The sequence below is a fragment of the Panthera tigris genome, chromosome B4, assembly GCF_018350195.1.
Source record: "Panthera tigris isolate Pti1 chromosome B4, P.tigris_Pti1_mat1.1, whole genome shotgun sequence".
NCBI lineage: Eukaryota > Metazoa > Chordata > Mammalia > Carnivora > Felidae > Panthera > Panthera tigris.
The window spans coordinates 104,667,450-104,689,244 of NC_056666.1; the positions used below are offsets into that span (position 1 = coordinate 104,667,450).

Sequence of the window (21,795 nt, forward strand, 5' to 3'; positions counted from 1 at the left end):
TTCTTAAAGTTTAATGCTGAAGGTAGCGTAGGTCCTATAAAACCTTGCTCCAGTAATGTGGCCAGTACCCATTCTGTATCAGTTATTAATATTTTGAATATCACCCCTGGGTATAGCATAATATGTATAAAATCCATAGCCACGGAACTGACCACTTACCTTAATTACAAGTTTTCTAGTTCTTCAGATGTATTTGAGGCCCCGGAGAGATTTTAGAGGAAGTTTTGAGTGATGAAAGCTGCACGGAGGATATCTGCTATGAAAATTGTCTCTCTCCTTCAAGTCAGGAAAAGCTTCGGGATCTTCTTTGTTCTTCTCATGAAGTTATTCTTCATTTTATTTTGTCTTATCTATGTGCTGCTCCAGTCTTTTGTGTCATGTTTTCCTTTGGTAATTTAGTAGAAAATAAGACATGATGGTAATTTTTATTCATTTGTAGGCACATATAAACTGTTAGCACTTGCTTCTACATGCCTATGGACATGAAGCACCTTGTATACTTTAGTGAGGAAATGATTGTGATAACCTTATTAATACACTTGGTGAAGCCTAGCTAAGTGCAACACTGCAGTGGGCAAAGAGGCCCAAAGATAGTCACCCCCTAATCCTCAGCACCTGGTGAATATACTACTTTTCATAGCATCAGGAACTTTGCTGGTGTGATTAAAGATTTTTGAGAGAGAGAGAGAGAGAGAGAGAGGGAGAGAGACAAAGCATGAGTAGGAGAGGGGCAGAGAGAGAGGGAGACACAGAATCCAAAGCAGGCTCCAGGCTCTGTACTGACAGCAGAGAGCCTGATATGGGGCTCAATCTCTGAACCATGAGATCATGACCTGAGCTGAAGCTGGATGCTTAACCGGCTGAGCCACCCAGGTGTCCTATCTAACACTTATTCTTGAAGTCTTCCCCTTGAGATGTGATTTGGAAATATGTGGTCTGCTTGTCATAACAGCAGCTTTATATATTTTTTTAAAAGTTTATTTTATTTTGAGAGACAGAGAGGAGAGGGGCAGAGAGAGTGGGGGGGAGAGAGAATCCCAATTAGGCGCCCCCCCACTGTCAACACAGAGCCTGACTCAGGGCTCAGAAAAAAGAAAGGGAAAGAAGATCCGAAGTGGACTCTACTGACAGCAGAGAGCCTGATATGGAGCTCAAACTCTGAACCGTGAGATAATGACCTGTGTGGAAGTCAGATGCTTAACCAACTGAGCTACCCAGGTGCACCCTTATCCCATGAACCATGAGATCAGGACCTGAGCTGAAATTAAGAGTTGGATGCTCAACTGACTGAGCCACCTAGTCGCCCCACAGCTTTATTCTTAATATGAGTTATAGTGGAACTTGACTTGCCTCTGGATTAACCATCTACTGAGGTCTGCTTGATGCAAAATATGTACTAAAACTGAAGCTCAGGAAATAAGGCTGGGTTTAAAAATTAAATGACTGAAGAAATAACAATGGTGACTTCTCAGTAGGGTTAAGAAAATTCAGTTTTAATCGAGTTGAATTCTGGAAGTGGAACAACTGTAAAAAAATTGGCATTATTCTAATTGTCTGTTTTTGACGTTGTTGTTTAGAGACTGTAAGGCTTTTGGTCAATAGAAAACTCAATAAATGCAGAACACTCCTTGGTGAAATCCCTTCCGCTCCAGACAGCTTTCCAGTATGTTGTACTAATTTAGCATCATTTAGACTATTTAGTCAGTGCTGTTAGTTGCAAACGAAATGGTGTGGCCAGAGGGAATTGACCAAAACAGTTATGCTCTTTTATTCTTATTCTGGAATAACCCAAGTCAACCCCTTCCCAAATTATAAGTGGGAGGGGGCAAAGGGCCTCTGCAGTATAGAGATAACAGGGCTGGGAGCAGTGTGGTGTAGAATTAGCATTGGAACACCAGTCCAAAGATCTTTTTTTTTCTAATTTTTCTTCTTACTCACTATATGATCTGGATGACAGTCTTTATTGTCTTCACTAAAAAGATAGGAAAAGCATTTGTGACATTGCATGGTGCCTATAAAAATATTTTGAAAACTAGAAAGTTCTGTACATACATTAAGTAATCATGGTTATTATATAAACTTCTCCATCGTTCTTCTCACTTCCTTTCACCACTCTGGGAATCCAGATGGAATCACGAGATAAAATAGGCTGGTGCAACCAGTGCTGACTTTATGGTGGTGACAGCATTGGTGTCATGATGTCATCACCTCGTGACAACTGTAGCTTTGTTGTTCTTTGTTGTGTTACTCTCCTACTATCCTTTCCCTCCCTCAAAATAACTAATGCACCATAATCAGTGTGCAAACAGTGTTAGTCCCAGAGTAGTTGTTTGTGAGCATAGTGTAGATAATGAAACTCTTGTTTTGTTTGAAAGTTAAGCTTTTGGTTGAGTGCACTTCCTACCATGATGATCATTTTCAGCATGTGGAGCCCATTAAGCAGTGTTCGAGCTGGATTCACAGTTTAATGTGCTAACACTGCATCTGTTTCTACCCTGATGATAACACCTGGATCAGTTTAGAACTTATGTAGAAGTTTAAGATGTGGTGTAGTTAATTTCTAAAACAACTGTTGATCTTTATATGTGTGAACCCCATGGTCTTTCACATTCCAGATGAATTCACTGCCATTTGAACATGCTTGTACCTGTGTGTGCTTTCAGAATGGGAAATAAAAAACACATGCCTTCCCCTCTAGGAGGCTTATTTGCACTTAAATTCTGATGGGTGACAGTGATGAGGTTATTACTATTTTTTTTTCCTTTTGGGATGGATAGGAAGATGCTTTTATGTTGTATTTCTTCTAACCTTTATCAAATGTTCATCTAAAATGAATAGTTGATGGGTGGTTTTCCTACCTACTTTATCAAAACATATGAATACACAAAGTCCAACCCATTTAAGATGCCATGAGTAAGTCTTTGATTCCTCTTGGGAGCACTGAAATGGACAAGCATTAAAAATTAAAGAAAGGCAGTTCTGTTACTGAGACTTCACACTTTATCTCTGTGGCTGGCTAAAAGCAGAGTGCCAGTTCGCTGGAGCTTTGAGAAATGACTTTTCCCAATGACCCACTGCCTTTTAAAGACAGCAGAGCTTGGAGTTCCTTTTTAAAGTGCTAAATGCCCTTGGAGAGTTGCAGTACAGTTATATTCCCATTAGAAAGATTGAACTTCTCTCCAGGATGCCCTCAAAAAAGAAACCATTAGAAGACAGGACCAATAGAGCATTTGGGATGCCTATTCTGTTATCCTCACCAAGGCAACTTTTAATGTTCGTTTTTCAGTGTGAAAATCCATCTACTCTGAGTGGAGTGACCATGATAGAGAGTGCCCTTGCTCTTTTTCATGAGGTGATCACATTTCTGATCTTCTAGATTATAGAGTATAAACTCCTCAAGATTGTATTCCAGGCTGTCATAAATTATAGCCTGTTCGCTGCCCACCCGCATAGGATTGGCTTATATGAAGACCTATAAAGAGAACATTTTCAAGTATTACGTTCACTTTTTTCTTATTGGCAAAGATACAAGAAGTTTAATACATATTGTCCCGCTTTTTAGAAGTTGCTGTCTTGGAAAGCAAGGAGTTTGTGTGTGATTGGAAATGGAGGCAGTAATTCTTTTCCTACTTTGTGCAAGAAAAAATAGGGGTAGCTTACAAAAGAATAGTTTGCAGATCACATTACAATTGTTTTGTTAGAACTGGTGATCTTCAGTCCAAAAGAAATACCAAGCCCAGCTTCTTCGGTGGTATGCAACTGTTATTCTTCCAGTGAGGCTCCTTCCCAGAATATTCTAATTAGGCTGTGCACTATGACATAAGCCCTGTGAGTGTTTCTTCTTTCTGTTACGCTTGTTGATCCTGTCACTTAACTTTGCTGTTATCCATCCTCCCTGATGAATTAGACTGCTACGAACATCTTTCTTGTGTTTTTAGATGGGCTAATGGGGTTAACTGATCATTCATACAGGCAAAATTTCATATTGGGGCGGTAGAGGGGAAAGGAAGAAAGGCCTGGAGAATATGCTAAGAGAAAAGATAAACAGTACCAGTAACTGAGTGCTAGATACTGACCAACATCTTAGGAAAACAAAGTGCTCTTTTATGAAGTCCAGAAAGGCAAGAGAGGTGATTTATTATAGTAACAGTCCTTTGTTAAGCACCTACTATATGTCAGGAATTAACCTCCTTATCTTAATTTTTATTTTCTTTTATCTTTACCAGAATCAGTAGGTTATAGATGAGAAAATTGAATTACTCAGCCATTAAGTTTAAGCAGAAGAATTTGAGTCAAGATTAGGCTAGCTCTGGTGTGTGTGTGTGTGTGTGTGTGTGTGTGTGTGTGTGTTCAACACATACCATGGATTTTATGAGTTGGCTCAGATAAAAGATGAATGCAGATTTTTAAAAAAGTTTTATAGTTTGAAGTGAAAAATTAGATCCCTTGTGCTTAGATTCCTTTGATTGAATACTGTCTTCCATTCTTTTTAATAGTTCATGTCTTTATTTACTGTTTAATTTTTTTTTTTTTTTTTTTTTGAGAGAGAGAGAGAGAGAGAGTGTGTGAGTAGGGGAGAGGGACAGAGGCAGAGCGAGAGAGCACTCACGGGGCTTGATCCCACGACCTTGGGATCATGACCTGAACTGAAATCAAGAGTCAGATGCTCAATTGACTGAACCACCCAGGCAACCCCCATCTTCCAATTTTATACCTCGGTCTGCTTGTTCATTTCCGCCTTGTGCATTTATTAGCCTGGTTACTTGCATGTTGAAAAAAAATTGTTTTATTGGAAGCAGCCAGTGTGTCAGAAATTATGTTTAGTGAAGGCAGTGATGGTCACAGTGGAATAAAAATGATCCTGTGGTCTGGTTTTGGGGTTTCGGACTTAATGGAGGCTAGCTGAGTTAGCAGTCATAGATAATGGAGTGCTAAAGAAGATGTTCCTAATATCCAGCTCTTTCACATCTGACAATTTGGGCATTGGCAAAAGGATAAAATATACCATACTTAAGATTCTTAAAGAGACATGCTGGTGCTTCATAACATGTGTTCATAACACGAGACCTGAAAGATCTGATAGCTTTCATTTAACATGCAGCAAGTGTATTTTAAGTGCCTACCATGTAATTTATTTAAAGAGCTACAGAGCAAAAAAGTGTCAGGGCTTCCAGAAAACTTCCTTAATTTATTTCTTGATTATTAAAGTTTGGTCGATGAATGACATCTATGTTAGAGAGCACTGTATATTGAATGTCAATAAATTTTAATGGTGGAGCTAATATCTCCTTCTCTCCTCATTCTTGGATGAAATATCTCATGCCTTCCATGACAAATGAGAGAGTTGCTAGAGGTTTGTGGACCAAATGTTTGGGTACTTTGTGTAGGCTCATCTGTGTTAGTTTTAAATTAGAGTGTTTTCCTCCTTGCCTATCTGTTTTTCATCAGGGATCATATATTCTTGTGTCCAAAAAGACTCTCCGATTTAGCTGTGAGGCTGATTTTATTGTAAGGATGTCTGTGTATCCTGTCATCACAGGCAACCTTGGTGAAACTTCCCATGTTGTGTGTGTATGTTGCTGCAATATGTTCAAAGTCTGATCTTTCTCAGATGTATGTGTGTGCGTAACTATTTTATAGCTGAAAAGGGGTGCAGGCTGCAAAATCTCTGCCAGAATATGTTTTCTATTATATTTTGTAATATGAAATTATAGGTTAGTTTTTGGCTTTCATAAAGCTGCCTTTTTCACCCGTCACTGGAAGACAACTAACACCTTCCTTTGACTCACGTTTTCCAAGACTCCTTAGTGTTAAAAGAAGACTTTCTTTTTGAAATGCAGAAATTAAAAGAATATGGTACAAAAGCATTTTTTATAGCTTTATTGAGTCTTGAGGGCAGATATATGGATTCCAGACAAAATGCAATAATAGACTAGGATTTTACTTTCAAATCGTCTTAGAAACACTTCTCGTTGGAGATTTATTGTACATGTGGAGGAACAGAGCTGCTTTGAAGGTTAAATGGAATAGTTTGGAGAACAGTGTTCAAGGTCTTTCTCTGCCTGGTATTAAGTGTGTGTTCTTTAACTAACTTAACCCGTCCAGCTTCAGTTTCCTCCATTCTAGCAGGATTGTGAGGGTAAGATGGGTTAGCATATGTGTGCTTTGTAAGCTTTGTCAATCTCAGGGTAAATATGAAATGGCGGTAGTATTTTATTATGTGTGTTTAGTTAACGTTAATGCCCCATTGGCATGATCAAGAAATGCCCCCCCGCGGTAGAGAGCATAGACAAATCCTGGCAGAACTAAGAATGAGATACCTCTTAAAGTCCTATTTATACTCACAAAGCAGTTCAACCCCTGTCATCAAAAACACAGCACCAGGCATAGTGTTGGAGAAATAAGACTTTTGTGTGGAATCTAGTTTCTCTGAAACTCTGCAGGATAAACAGGATAGTGTATGTAATTATATACAACGGTCTCTATGATATAGTTGGTTGTTTTCTTCTGTAAGGGCTGCTGGAACAAAATCCCACAGACAAGATGGCTTAAACAATGGAAACTTATTTTCTCTTGGTTCTAGGAGGGAAAAGTCTGAGATCAAGGTGTAGGCAGGTTTGGTTTCTCTTGAGGCTTTTTCTTGGCTTGCAGATGGCCACCTTTTTTCTGTGGTCTCATATGGTCTCCCCCACCCCCCATGTGCATTTCTAATGTCTTTTTAAATGTCCTTTTCTGATAAGGGCACCAGTTAGATTGCATTAGGACCCACCATAATGGGCTCATTTTAACTTAATTACCCTTTTAAAGGCTTTATCTCCAAACACACTCACATTCTGAAGTACTGAGGCTAGGGATTCAACATACGAATTTTTTGGTGGGAGGGGGGGCAGGGAGCACAATTTACCCCATAACGCAGGGAGAGCAGTAGATGAGGAATTGAGATTTGGATTTCCTTGTGGGTGGCTCTGATCTTTACTTATGCCATTGCCCCAGGCAAGACTCTTAACTTCTCACATCCATATCTGCCCACATCCATTTACTTCCAGGGTGGTGACAAGGATTCAAGATCATCATGAACCTGAGCACATTTTGTGAAGTGTAAAAGCATGATTCAAATGCAAGGTGGTATTATTCCATGAACACCTGTGAAGGATACAGTGGCAACATGTGGAAATTTTTAGGTAGGAAAGACAAAGGATCATTGCAAACATTTTGCTAAAAGAAGTTTTTTTTTTTGGCTATTGTCTTTGGCTACAGGAGAAGCATGGATAAAGGAAGGTGACGTGGTTAAGACTTAATTCAGAGAAGACAGGGGTTAGGATAACAGATAGGCCAAGCATCTGGACATTGCAGCACGAAATGTCTTTCCTCCCCCAGTGCCTGTTTTCCTAGAGTCTATTAGTTTCTTGGTTTAAACTCCACCCCCCCCTCCCCCGCCCCCAACTTCCATGGCCTGTCAGTACTCAGGCTGAGAGCTCTTGGTGGGTTCATAGGCAGTGAACTTTTCACTTTTCCTGTTTACCTAAATGAAGGTTATAGCTTCTCCTTAAGGATGTGATTTTTTTTACCCAAGGTAATACTTGAGTAGTTGGGATAACTACCATGCCCTTTAGTATGTGTTCTGAAATTTGTAATTTTTACATACAAAGGCACGTGTTTTAACTGAAGAGGTGTATTCTCAGTTTGCCATTCCTACCTATTTAGAGTGCATTTGGATAATCTAATCCTTAAACACAAAGATTACACCTTCTTTTATTCTGTGAAAGCACAGAGAATAAGGCCATGCACAAAAAAAGATGTTCTTGACATCTTCATGGTTATATTTGTATTTGTTTTTGGAATCTGGGACCCAGTAGAGACCATTCATTTTCCGATGCTTTGAACTTCATTAAAAAAGTTATAATCTGACATTTATTTCTTCTCTTAAGAAATAGTGAAACATTTGTAATTTTTTGTAAATAAAAAAATTATAAGGAACCAGCCATCCTTTAAAACATCACTGATGCTCAAGACCCCATTGTAAGGAAGCAGTATGATATATTAAAAAGGAAAAAAAAATTAATCATCTTTTTATAGACCTATGGATTTATGAAAACATATGAAACCAAAATTCATAAATGATATAATGTAGTATACTAAAGTGGTTCATATACTTGAATTAACTTTTTGGAACAAAACAGCTTCATAGTACCCCTTCTGGTACTAATTTCAAGTCTGGAAAAATAGAAATAAGGTTATTTTCATTAAGCTTTTAAGTTGAGGCTCTGATTCAATTTAGTACAGTGTGAAGGAGGGGAGTTGTGACTATAATATTTTATTATGTCAGGATGGCATGATATGGACACAGTGAACAAATCATTGTATAGAAAAATATTAATATTTTCGTCATGCAAATTGCAAGGCACTGAAACTATTTTAAGGTGTTAAGCTAATATTAAAGTAGAGGATTCTTTTAATCAGTGAAATTAAATGCTTGAAGTGTGGTGTTCCTGGTAATTTCAGGCTGTTAGTTTTGGCTCTAATCTCGCAAAGTGCTTTTCATATAAATACTTTAGAAAACATCTTTAGGCATCTATTTGATTTTGAAATGAACATGTTTCTGGGGTGTCTGGGTGGCTCAGTTGATTAAGTGTCCACCTCTTGATATCTGCTCAGGTCATGATCTCACCATTGTGAGGTCAGGCCCGGGTCCAGCTCCACACTGAAGGCAGAACCTGCTTGGGATTCTCTCTCTCCCTCTCTCTGCCACTCCCCTGATCATGCTCGCATCCTCTGTCTCTCTGTCTGTCTCTCTATCTCCCACTCTCAAAACAAACATTTTTTGAAAAAGAAATGAGCATTTTTCCTTTCAATGAATTATTAATTAGCTTTCAGGGGCGAAGGTTTTTCTTGGCTATTTCCTATAGAAATTCTGAAAATGACAGCATTGATTTATTTGAGGAACTATAGATACTTGGAAAATATTTAACCAAGGTTCCTTCTCTGCATTTTCTCCCAGTAAGAGAAGGAAGGTGTCTGGGCAAACTCTAGACTTGGGTGAGGAAGAAGCTGCCTCATCTGAGGACGCTCTAGGAGACTGAATCTCTAGCAGCTCTGGGCTTAGGTTACCTGCAGCCAGGACTGCTTTTAATTAGAAACTTCTTTTTCTTTTCTTTTCTTTTCTTTTCTTTTCTTTTCTTTTCTTTTCTTTTCTTTTCTTTTCTTTTCTTTTTTTTCTTTTTCTTTTTTTTCTTTTTTTTTTGCTGCGGAGACCATGGTGGGAAGGGCTGGGGAGCGTTGCTGTGTTAGATGAAGTTCGTAAAACTCCTTTATTGCTCATAGGAAAAACTCCTAAAGGGATGGAAGAGGGGTCCACGAAGAATGTTCCTTTAGTAACAAGGCTGAGCATTCTTAGACTTCCTTTGCACAAAGCAAGCAATTACTGGTGGCCCTGTCCCCTGGATGTCTGACAACAGCCGTTTATTATTCCAGCAGCCTCTTTTCATTCAATGTCTACAGGGTGGCAATTAAAAAAAAAAAAAAGAAAAGAAAAAAAATTGAAGTGCCAGTTGTTTAGCACGTCACCATCTCTTCCACTGAAGGGTTTACAGTCCTAGTGGGGCGGCGGCAGGGGGATGGGGTGGACACCAAGATAGAAACAAGCCACTTTAGTAATGTGTTACATGTGAAATGATAAATTCATTCTAGAGCTTAGTGCCTTCTATTTCTGCTGGGACCTAGAGACCTAAGTATGCTCTTACCAGTCCAGCACCCAACACTGAAATTTACTTGCCTACCTTAAATTTCTCAAGGAATCTGAAATACATTGCTTATCCCCAAACTAAGACGGACTGCAGATGTTATAGTATTTCTCATTCCCCCATCCTGTTAGCCAAGTATTTGCATATTAACTGGAGCTTTCTAAATATAATGGCTTATCCCTAAAGGACTCTAATGAAGGGATTATAGGTTAAGTGGCAAATGAATGCCAAAGACATTTGGGTAAGCCAATTAACCTGATGGTTTTTCACAGTTAATTATCATTGAATGAGCAGAGGTTAGTGCCCTGAGTGAGTGAACTACTTTTAGATGAAATTGATAATTTCCTATATACTTGAAACAATGAAGAAGTTTTAAAAGCACTTTTCCAGAAGGTGAGTGCAGTTTATTGGTACCAGTCATTTCTAGTTAGACTTCATCAGAAATATATCGAATGCCTACTATGTGCTAGGCTCCAAAGGATAAATTAGATGCCTTTCTACTTCTTAAAAGTTGACAGTGCATTGGGGGAATAACAGTGCATTGGGAGGTTCTGGCAAGACAATAGCCAAATCAAACCTGAAGACCGTTGGGAGAGTGATATCCAGCTCAATTCCCCTCCATTCATGAAGGACATTAGTACAAGGCAGAGTAATGCCAGTGCTTCCTGTTGCTCTATTCCTCAAACTTCACCCTAGCAAACTAACCTATTGTCTTTTCTCAGCTCCCAAGCTCACCGCTTTCTGACCCGACTCATGGTCTGTGAGAATATTGACCATCAGCCTGGCAATGTCTTTGCAACTCCCTTACTCCTTCATGTAACTCCTTCCATGCTTTTCTGTAGGAAGCTTTGGATCTTCTAACACTGTTGGGAGTCTGTTTTGTTCTCCTATAGCGGTAGGGATTTCATGGTAAAGTAGTGTTTTTCGTAGTACAGTGAAATTGTCTGTACACTTACTTGCCTCTTCTACTAGGCTGTTTCTCAAAGTTGATGGATCTATTTTGCTCACCATTCTATCTGCAGTGCCCTTTATGTAAGTGTCTAGTCTATCACTGAATAAATGAATATATATATGGGTGAGCAAATAATTCTCTCTCTCTCTCTCTTTTTAGTAAATAATTTTCTTATGACAAAATTCCTTTTTTGGGGGGGCAGTGATTTTCAGTTGGGGATGGAAAAGGGAATATCAGAATTACTTGTGCCCCATTTTCAACACGTTGATTTCCTCCTGCTCCTTCTGAAATATCTTCCACATATCATCCCATTTAGGAACCCTGTTAATTGTATTAAGAAGTCAGAGTTATTAATGGGAATGTGTTAGTACTCAATGTCAAAATTAAGCATATTTGCAACAATAGCTGTGAACGATGTTGGGGGAGACTGTGGCACCACAAATGAGCATGGGGGATTGTAGCATACTTGGACGTATGTAACTGAACAGCAGCCCTGGCAGAGGAAGGAAAGGAATGACTTGAGCAAAGGCCTAGAGGCTGGGAAGTTAGGATGACATTGAAATACGTATGGAGAAGTAATGGGAGATTGGCCTAGAAGGCATAATGGGGATGGCTATGAATGCTGGGCTGTGAAGGATGTTTATTATGGTAAGAAATAGGGCATGATGAGGGATTTTTGTGGAGTAGAGTAGTGGTGTTAGACTTATATATCAGGAAGTTTTTCTCTCTCCACAGCATGTGTATAGTGGATCAGAGCGGGAAAGAAAGCAGTCAGGGATAACTATTGAGTTCAGTTTAACAAATATTTATTATGAGCCGAATATGCGTTGGGCACTGGGAGAAAACATAGGGCCTGATTCCTTCCATGAGGGGACTTAACAGCCTAATGAAGGAAAGAAACATGAACAGGCAGTTTTAGTAAGCATGTTAAAGCTGTACAGGCACGACGTAATGAAAGCTCGAATGAGACTAGAACAGAGAAGTTAAAGGTAGATTCAACGGAGACTTGCATGTTGGATTTTCTCTGAGGTTCTGAACAGTGTTAAAATATTCTTAACCAATTTAAAAATGGATGTAGGAGCAAAGAGAGAAGGAGCCCTCATGCACAACCTTGATAACAGCGTTGGAGGAATGATGGTACTTAATGAGGGACTTGTATGAAAAAGGAGGTAGATGGTGGGGAAAAGTACTGGGATTTGGTCTCACCAAGTTAAGATGCTAAAAGGGCAACTAACAATATCGGTAAGTCCAACATCCTGTTTTGTTTAGCACCCTCTTGGTTGTAGATGTCCAAATGACCATTCAAAGTGACTCATGAATAAGGAGCATTTACTGGTTTATTTAACAGTGTTATTAGCTTCAGGCATGATGGGATCCAGCTGCAGTAGGAATGGTCTCTTTGTCTCCTAGATCTGGGCTCTCTGGTGTTGGCTTCATACCTAGGCAGACTCTGTTTTCAGGGAATTCTCTAGCAGCCCAGTATTTCATCTCATTCTCAAAGAAGATGTTCTTTCACAGTAGACTCTTGGGGTTGTATTTGACTCTGATTGAACTGGCTGGCTGCTAAATCAGTTGTTGTGGCCAGGAATGAGGATGGGGGACTGTAGTACATTAGTTGGCCAAATCATCGATGACCTTTCATCAGGAGGTAAGGGCAGCCTCACCCTATCCATATGGACTAAAAATCAATGTGGGTTATTCTCAAAAGAAAAGCAAAATAGGACACTGTTAACTAGAAGGGGCCCCAAACCACAGCAAGTATCCATTACACAGGCTCTGTAATTTTCAAACATTTAAAGTTAACATTGCTTCGTTTGATCTTCAACATAACAGTTTGTGGGCAGTGCTATTATCTGACAACCGTAGGTAAGGACCCTGAGCTTTTGAGAGACTAACTGGCCAAAGGTAGTACTCGCGGTGGTAGTAAAGGAACCAGGATGTCCTCACTCTTCCTTCCATTCAGGTGTGGAGATCAAGTGGGCAGTTGGAAGTGGTGGCTCATGAACAGCACCCAGACTGGAGACACAGCTGGAGAAGGCAACTCTTGAGTTGGAGATGTTGGAGACGATTGACCATAGAGGTGGAAAGTGTAGACAGAAAGGTCAGGGAACAGAACCAGGAAAGAAACATCCATATTTGGGAGAAAAATGTGAAGGAGATGCTAGTCAAGGAGAGTTAGAAAGAGGTAGCCTAAAAGGGAGGAGGAAACTCAGGAGACTAATGTGTTAAAGACCAAAGGTAAGACTTCATAGATGTGTATTATCTTGGGAGTGTCACTAAAGCTTAGAGGAATTTTAAGTGAGATAGATACTCGTGACCATGATCCGGAGATTTTGAAGGCTATAAACATAATGAAGGCTAGCAGCACGTGCTTGGTGTTGATGGTAATACTAATACTAATAATGATAGCAGCTAACATATAACATATATGATGTTATATATACACATTATATTACATGTAACAATGTACTTTCTGCTTACGGATTTACTCCTCACAATGACCCTGTAAGACATGTATATTTAGTATCCTTATTTTACAGATGAGAAAACTGAGGCACCCTGGACCCTAGTTTCACTGGCTCTGGAGTCAATTTTTTTTAACTTCTGCAGTTCACTGTCCTTCCAGGGCATGGACAGGCATCCTTGGGTAGCACTGAAGTAGGGCAGGTTAACAAAGGTCATTCTTTTTCTTCTCTCTCTTCTAGAGCCAATTTCAACCCATCATTTGAATTTTTTTTTTCTTTTTTAATTAAAAGTTTGTCCTCTACTTACCTTTCAGTAGAACAATTGAAAACACTTTTGGAAGAGGCTGCCGTTTGATATTTGAAGAATGGAAGCATCATTTCTGCTCTGATGGACTCATGGTCATTTATGTGGGTGTTTGTGACTGAAAAGGTCAACGGACAGAAAAAATAGCAGTGAGAGAAACACACACAAGGACAGTTAGGATGGCAGTGCCACACCATTCATCAGTTTTACAATAGTGTTGGCCTTTGTCAACATTTCCTAAAGGAAAAATCATAAGGCAGCAAAAACAAAGAGCCACAAATGAACAAAACTGGAACAGGTTAAGACCTCCTTGAAGACTTGAGGGACTGGATGTTTTTGCTTCAAAAGACAGTCTCTCAGTCATGTGTTCTCTGGAGAATTCTGCCTGCAACTGTTTCTTTTTCACATCTGCTGCTCCGATGTTCTTCACCTTTCCCGGAGTGGAAAATTTCCTAATTCCTTAGTGTCTTTCTTAATTTTCAACACCAATTCATAGCAGTAACCTAAGAAATTGTATCAGTCTGAAATTTTGTTTTGAGTTAAGGTTTTTCATTAGCTGAGAAAGAGCAGAAGTAGTTTTGCCATTTCCATTTTGGACTCTTGTAAGAAAATGCAAATGGGTGAAAATCTATTATGCTTCGTGTTGAATGATTACCTTTACTTCTCATTTTGCTGGCAGATTATTTAGATTCTATTAAAGCCCTTTTGGTTCATATTTTTCTTAATATGATGTGAGGGATGCGTAATACATCCCTTATCACTGACTTGCATGTGTGACATGACTTATATACTAAAGCCCGGGACAATTTAGTCTTATTTCATGTCTTTTGCCATAATATTCATTGGCTAACTAAAAACCTGCCTAAGCAGATAACACCCATCAGAGAATTTTATCATACTAAAGTCTCCCTTAGTATAACATGTTTTGCACATGGGTAAAGTGTTCCTTTGCTCTTTCAATTTTGTTCCATTAAAACTGTCCCCTAAATTTTTTTCTACGATATAAATTTAGGGCTGTGTCTCAGCAAAGTTTCCTCTTATGGCAAAACTATGAGATTTGTGAATTTTGTTTTTTGTCTTGAAACCCTTGTTTTGTGAGAGTTAGATATACAGTATATCTTGTCGGCTTCCACAGATGACTAGATTTATTGCTATAAATATAAGAAATTCTGGCAACTTTGTATAGCTTTTTTAAAGAATACATGCTTCCCCCACCCACCCCACCCCCGCCCCCCAAGAAAGTCTTTGTTGAGTTGGTTATGGAGCTGAACTAATAGCATGTAGAAAACCTGGTTTGAAGAACCTGATTCTCCATCCTATGTGGATCCGCCGTGAAAGGATGAAGTATGGTCCTGAGCAAAATGTGCTTTCCAGCTTTCCTCACTGCATTAGCAAAGCCTTCTCCCAGAATGCTTTGCCATCGAGCTTTCTACTGCCCTGACTTCAATGGCAAGAGTGTTTCTGCATTGATATTACATAAATTCACATCAATATCTAGGTTAATGTTTAGTAGAGGCCAGTTGGCTTTTCATTCTGAATTGTTTGAAATCAGCTCTGACAACGCTGTTTGGCAGTTTGGCAGTTTTTCATATTTCTTTTAAATTTTAATTATAACCCATCAAGTCTTAAGCAGTTACTTCTGGGTTAGACTCTTGATGAATGTCATAGCAGGGTGTTTTAATTTAATGGATCCAGAGTAACATCTGTTTCTAATATTTTAAAAGCCAATTTATATGGAAATTCGTTTAATACACAGTCAATACACGGAGACTTGTAAAAATAAAAATAAATATGGAAAATCAAACCCCTGTGATATAGTAGGTCTTCTGTTAACAAAGGATTTCACTGATGGCGAGGTTCAGCTGCTACTACCTAACACCCAAGATATCACAGCTTAAGCAAGATAGCGATTTATTTCTCATACTCACAAAATGGTGAGGTAGTTAGCTTAAAGCTGGTATGGTCTACCATAATAGGGACTCAGTTTTCTTCAGTCTTATTGCTGTGCTCTGTGGAGCATGACTTCTATTCCTAAGGATTCCCTATGGCCCAAGATGGCTGCTGGAAGTCTAGCTATTACATCTGTGCTTCAGCTAGAGCAAAGAGTGGGGGAGGGAGGGTATAATGCTAAGCTTTTTGCTTTTAAGGACACTTTCCAGAAGTAGGGTGTAGCATTCTGCTTATGTTGCACTGGCCAAAAAATAGTCACATGATTGTATTTAACAGCAAGGGAAGATAGGAAATGAAATAATTTTTTCAGATGACTATCTACCCAGCTAAAAACTAAAAGATCTATGAGTATGGGAAAAGGGGAGAACAGACATTGGAGAACAACAATCTGTGCCACACTGAATATTTTTTAAGACATGATTTTAATAGACCTTCAGCCTTTTATTGAGCATCTAGAAAAGTCCAACGAGTTCTCATGAATAAATAATATATGTAGAAGGACTAGCATGGTGTTTGGCTCAAACAAGATAATCATGACTACTGTTGATAGGTTTTAATTCTAACCCCCATTTGCATCTAATTTCAGAGACTGTCAGTCAAGCTGACTTTAGTAAGGGAGTTTTTGAACACCATACCCCAGTCTTTATAGAATAGTAGCAACAACAGCTCACAGAGCCCAGATGTCATTGGTGCTAGGTCTCCAGAACACTCGTACTGGCAAAGCAGTGTTCTTTGCTTCTCTATATAGAAGATAAATACACAGTTGCGAGTGTTTGTTAGCTGTTTTCAAGGTGAAACTATTATTGTTACAGAAACTAAAGCTCAGAGAGGCTAATTGGGAAACAAGTTAAAGAAGCAGTTGAAAATGAGCATTGCCCCATCATTTGACCCCAACTGGAGTACTAACTGTTATTTCCTCTGGCTGTGTCACCTTGGATGGGTTTCTTAATCTGTTGGATCTGTTGCGTTTTCCTGTTTTTGAAGATGCTCAGGTAAATTACGGAGCATGTTTCCCCTCAGTCCAGGGCTTTTCTAACCTCGTTTTGCTAATATTCGTGTGGAGATTCCTTTGATCATGCCTGCCTCACAGTGAAAAGCTGAACCGATGGGGGCTGGAGGTTAAAGTCATCAGGTGGCTTTCTATCACATATTCTTCAGCTGTACAAATGCCCACAGCCTTCAAAAGCCCTGACATCACACCAGGCAAGAGGCTTCTAATAATGGAGGCCTCTAATAATGTCTTGACCTCTCTCTGTCCTTCTAACTCACTGCCTCTATTGTGTTCTGTAAGTATGGAGATGGACTAGGGGTACAGACATTCAAGATGCCACCTTGATCTCTGGAAGATATAATGGCATAGAGCAGGGATCCTTCAAACTGAACCATTTACAGGCCAACATTTGTACCTTGTCTGCATATACCAGTACTGTGGGTTCCTTAATATTTGTCTTTACGTTGAGTCTTTCATTTTTAACAGCTTCATTCTGAGCAAACATCTGTGAAATCCAGCTTCGATTTGATAATTAAATTTCCTTTCAAGTACACATTAAAATAAATATATCCATTCAAATTTTTTACCAGGTTTGCCTGTGTATCTTCTAAAATACTTGCAGTGGTAGGTAGATAATCACATTTTGGGAACTGCAACAGAGTGGAAAGAGCGCGAGCCATGAAACTATACCCTGCTGATTCCAGCTGTGTGACTTTGCTACTATTATCGATTGATCATTCTTAACCATAATTTGTTCACTTGAGAGATGTAGATAATCTGTACCTCATCATTTACTCTAAGGATTAAACAAGATACAGCCAAAGGAGACTGTTACAGTGCTTGGCGGATAGCAAGTCCTCAGTGAATTACTAGGTTATCCTTCCTTAAAGTCTGTTTGCAGATACCAGGCATGCAGGCCTGTAACTGCTAGTTCTCAGAAGCAGGACACAAGGCACTTGGTATGGATGATTGCAAGTCCTGTGAAAACTCAGAGGGAGAAAGGCTGAAGCTTTCTAGAATAAAGGAGAAAAGGGAGACATTTGGATGAGGGAAGAGACATTCTTCCTAGCCTCTCCGGCTCTCCCTTGGCTACTCAAAGTGTGGCCCAAGGACCAGTAGCATCAGCATCACCCAGGAGCTTGTTAAAACTGTGGCATCTCCGGCTCCTCCCCAGACCTACTGACTCAGGACCTGCCTGTTAGCAAGATCCCCCAGTGATTTGTGTGTGTGCATGAGAAGCAGTGCTCTGGGCACAGATATTCTGTCTAAGGTATATTTCATTTCTAGTAGGGAGTTCATCCTTGCTCTCAGCAGATCTCTGCACCAGGATCACCTGCACGAGGATCACTAGTAACACCTGCACTGCGCTTTGTAGAAGATGCAGATTCTCAGACCTCACATCAACCTGCACCCTTAATCTGCATCTTTAGCCCATACATTCCATGATTTTTTAAGGCCGTTGTTTGACAACTGCTGTAGTAAGTCTTAAACCACCTATAGAAACTGCATTTATTCTTCAAACATATTTGCATTTGAACAAACAAGAAAACTTTTGAGAAAGAGAGATACAGTCCTAATTGTAGTGTCAGTAAGCATTAAGGGGAGGATCTGAATTCAATCTATATGTAAAGGCTTCTGTAAGGCTCATTTGCATTAATCCTGCATACCTGGAATCCCATCATACACAGGATAACAGCTTCCCAGAAGGCAGTGTCTTAGCAATGTCATATACAGTTGACACTTGAACAACATAGGTTTGAATTGCATGGGTCCACTTATACATAGATTTTCTCAACAAATACAGTACTGTAAATGCACTTTCTCTTATGATTTTTTTAAATAATGTTTTCTCTAGCTTACCTTATTGTAAGACTACACTATATAATACGTGTACAGAATAGGTGTTAATCAACTGTTCATGTTATTGGTTAGACTTCTGGTCGACAGTAGACTATTAAATTTTAGGGGAGTCAGAAGTTATGCTTGGATTTTCAACTGCATGAGGGTCGGCACCCCGACCCCATGTAGGACAAGAGTCAAGTGTATTTTCTTCTTTTCCGAAATTTTATATTTGACTTTCTGTAAACATTTTGTTTTTTTAGCCGTGCTATCAAGACTAATCAAGACCTTCTCCCAGAAACTCCCTGGACACACATTTTCTACAATGATTTTTGGGGGACTCTTCTAACCCACAGTGGCAGCCACAAATCCTACCGGCCACTCTGCACTCTTTCTTTTCGCCTGAACCATGCCATCGGAGGGCTGAATCCCTGGAGCTATCACCTCGTCAATGTCCTGCTGCATGCAGCAGTCACTGGTGTCTTCACGAGCTTCTCGAAGATACTCCTTGGGGACGGATACTGGACCTTCATGGCTGGCTTGATGTTTGCCTCTCACCCCATCCACACGGAGGCCGTGGCAGGAATCGTGGGACGGGCCGATGTCGGGGCCAGTCTCTTCTTCCTCCTCTCCTTGCTGTGCTACATCAAACACTGTTCTACAAGAGGCTCCTCGGCCAGGACTTGGGGCTGGTTCCTGGGGACAGGACTGTGCGCAGGATGCAGCATGCTGTGGAAGGAACAAGGAGTGACCGTGCTGGCTGTGTCGGCAGTTTATGATGTCTTTGTCTTTCACAGGCTGAAAATAAAACAGATCTTACCTACCATTTACAAAGTAAGTGATTGTGGGCGCTGGAGCATTGGGTTACTGAGCAGCCTCCTTGCCTGGTCCTTTTCCCCCATTTAAAAAGCAAATTTGTCCCTCTTCAAAGAGAATTTAAAATAAGCTGTGTTTTGATCTTCAGTAAGTGGAAGTGTCCTTTTTGACCTTTCCCTACTAACATGGGTTTCATTCCTTGATTGTTTTATGTCTTGGGTTTCTTATTTTCATGATTTCAAAGGGTTCTGGTAGCTGGACAGTTTTGCCTTGTAAAGATTATGCACCTTTAGTATTTATTTTTATTCATGTTTTATTTCGGCCCCAATTCTCTGTAATCCAGTAAATTGCTTATAATGTGTATTTATAAAAGTATCAGAGCTGATAATAGAGCCAGATGCTAAACTCTGTAGAGGGGAAATCCTCTGCCATTTGTTAATAGTACTTTTCCTGATCTGACTTTGGAAAACAGCCCTTCTCTCCAGTGCACTGGGAACTCAAATTCTTAAACAATGAATCATCTTCACCTTTTCCTTGTTGTACTGAATAAGAATAGAAGAGTCAAAACAGAAAGAGGTTATTATAAATTTTGCCCTGAGGCCAATTAAGGCCTTTGCCTCAGGGCTTAATATTTGCTCTTCTGTATTCCCTCAGTGCTTTCAAATGCACAGTGGTTTAAAGGTCACAGAAGCACTTTCAGATCTCTTCCACCTAAGAGGACCAGTTTTTGGCTAGTGTGTTAGGGGAAGGCATTGGACAGACAAAGCTACCTTGAGAAACTGCCTCTTTCCCATCTCCCCATTATCTCATTCATACTAAACTTACCCTTGCTTTGCCTTTTAGTTATAAAATATGCACTTGGCCAGTGCCGGCAAATCTTGGTCCTGTTCTAGGCCAGTTCCCCCTTCCTTTTGGACACTTAAGTGAGGAGCTGTGATTTTGGATACTTACCTTGAGAAAGCAGTCAACTTTTCTCATTTTGGCAGTTCTTCCCCCTCACCCTGTCAATTCTCGATGTTACTTAAAATCAAATTGGGAAGAAATTGAAGTGAAGGAAAAATTAAGGGAAATAGAAACATTTATTTATTTTTTAATGACTTTTTTTTTTCTTCACTTAGTAGGCAGAGTAGTTACTGCTGCTCTCTGTGCTCTGTGGGGAAGCATAACCTTTTCAGTTAGAACTCAAGTATCAAGTGCTTAATGAAGTTCTTTTGTGATTTCGATTATATGTTGAAACTTTAAAAGAAAACTCTGGTTAGGTTGAGTTTGACACCTAAAAACAATAGTTTGAAAGTCAAATTCTTAATTTCAAATCAATTTTAATTATTATTTCTGGGAGATTTAGGGAGAGAATTCTTTTTTTCTTTTGTTTTAAAACCACATCAACAACAAAACAAGCTTTCTTGTTTTATTGGAAGGACAGATAGAATACATATAAATCATGGTCTTTGTCCTGTGGAGACTATTTGAGGACTTTGCATCGATAGCCTGTGAAACATTGTGGTTGGACATTTTACAAAATTTCCATTTTACCATCTCCTGGAATACGAAATGATTTTGATATACCAGTTCAGGACTTGATTTTAGGACCTTTTAAAGTTCTAAGACATTTTCAGTTTTCTAAGCATATTTTCAAGGACAGAGTTGCTGATAGAGACCCTTATTATAATTGTGTCCCATACAATTATTTGGGACATACCTAAAATAAGAAATTATTCTTTATCTTAAGTTTATTTAAAAAAAAATAATGTTTATTTTTGAAAGAGACAGAGCATGAGTGGGGGAGGAGCAGAGAGTGAGAGGGATGCAGAATCTGAAGCAGGCTCCAGGCTCTGACCTGTCAGCACAGAGCCCGACACAGGGCTTGAACCCAGAAACTGTGAGATCATGACCTGAGCCGAAGTCAAATGCTTAATCGACTGAGCCACCCCCAGGGACCCCGGAAGTTAAATTTAAAAAAAAAAAAAAATTAAGTTTATTTATTTATTTTGAGCAAGAGAGGTAGCAAACTGGGGAAAGGCGGAGAGAGAGGGAAAGAGAGAATCCCAAGCAGGCTCTGCACTGTCAGCAAGAGCTGGATGCGGGGCTTGAACTACCAACCTTGGTTCGTACCACTGTGAGATCATGACCTGAGCCGAAGTGAAGAGTCGGACTCTTAACTGACTGAGCCAACCAGGCACCCCTATCTGAAGTTAAATTGCCCTGAGCATCCTGCTTAAGAAAATAAGAAATGTCACTAGCAAATGAACTCCTAGCAGCAGAGAGTGTGAAACACCCCTCTCCCCACCCGCCATGTCATGGGAAAGGACTTAATACTTTGAAGATTCGGTGTCCTGAGAAGTTTCCAAATGGAAAGTTGCCTAGACTGTCTGGCAGCCATTGCTTGTGGGCAAGGGAAGTAGTTGAAGCAGCAAAACAATCTGAGAGTCGCTATCTCCACTCTGCTTTTTCTTTCATTCTCACATTTTGGGCCAATGGGCTTAATGAGAACATTTCAGTAACAGATTGTATAGATTTGCAAGGGACCATTGAGACCTTCTATGCCAGTCCCTTTATTTCCAGCAAAGGTATAGAACACCAGAGGTGTGAAGGTCACCTAGAAAGTGGTAGAATCACTGGAACTAGGATACATATTTGCGTGTGTTTAGCGATCATTTTACTATATCGTGAAGATGTGAAGATGAATGAACAAATGTAAACAAAGTCAGATGACTTACCTGGAAGAGAAGAAAATAAAA

General features: G+C 39.6%; 1 protein-coding gene across 2 annotated transcripts in view; it reads left to right on the forward strand.

The window, feature by feature from the left end:
• TMTC2 (transmembrane O-mannosyltransferase targeting cadherins 2) overlaps window positions 1–21,795 on the forward strand; it is a 398,739-nt gene that overhangs the window by 134,757 nt on the left and 242,187 nt on the right. For both annotated transcript variants that reach the window (XM_007085593.3, XM_042992821.1), the window contains exon 2: window positions 18,505–19,075. In XM_007085593.3, coding sequence (XP_007085655.1) covers window positions 18,505–19,075 — 571 coding nt within the window. The remainder of the gene's footprint in view (window positions 1–18,504; window positions 19,076–21,795) is intronic.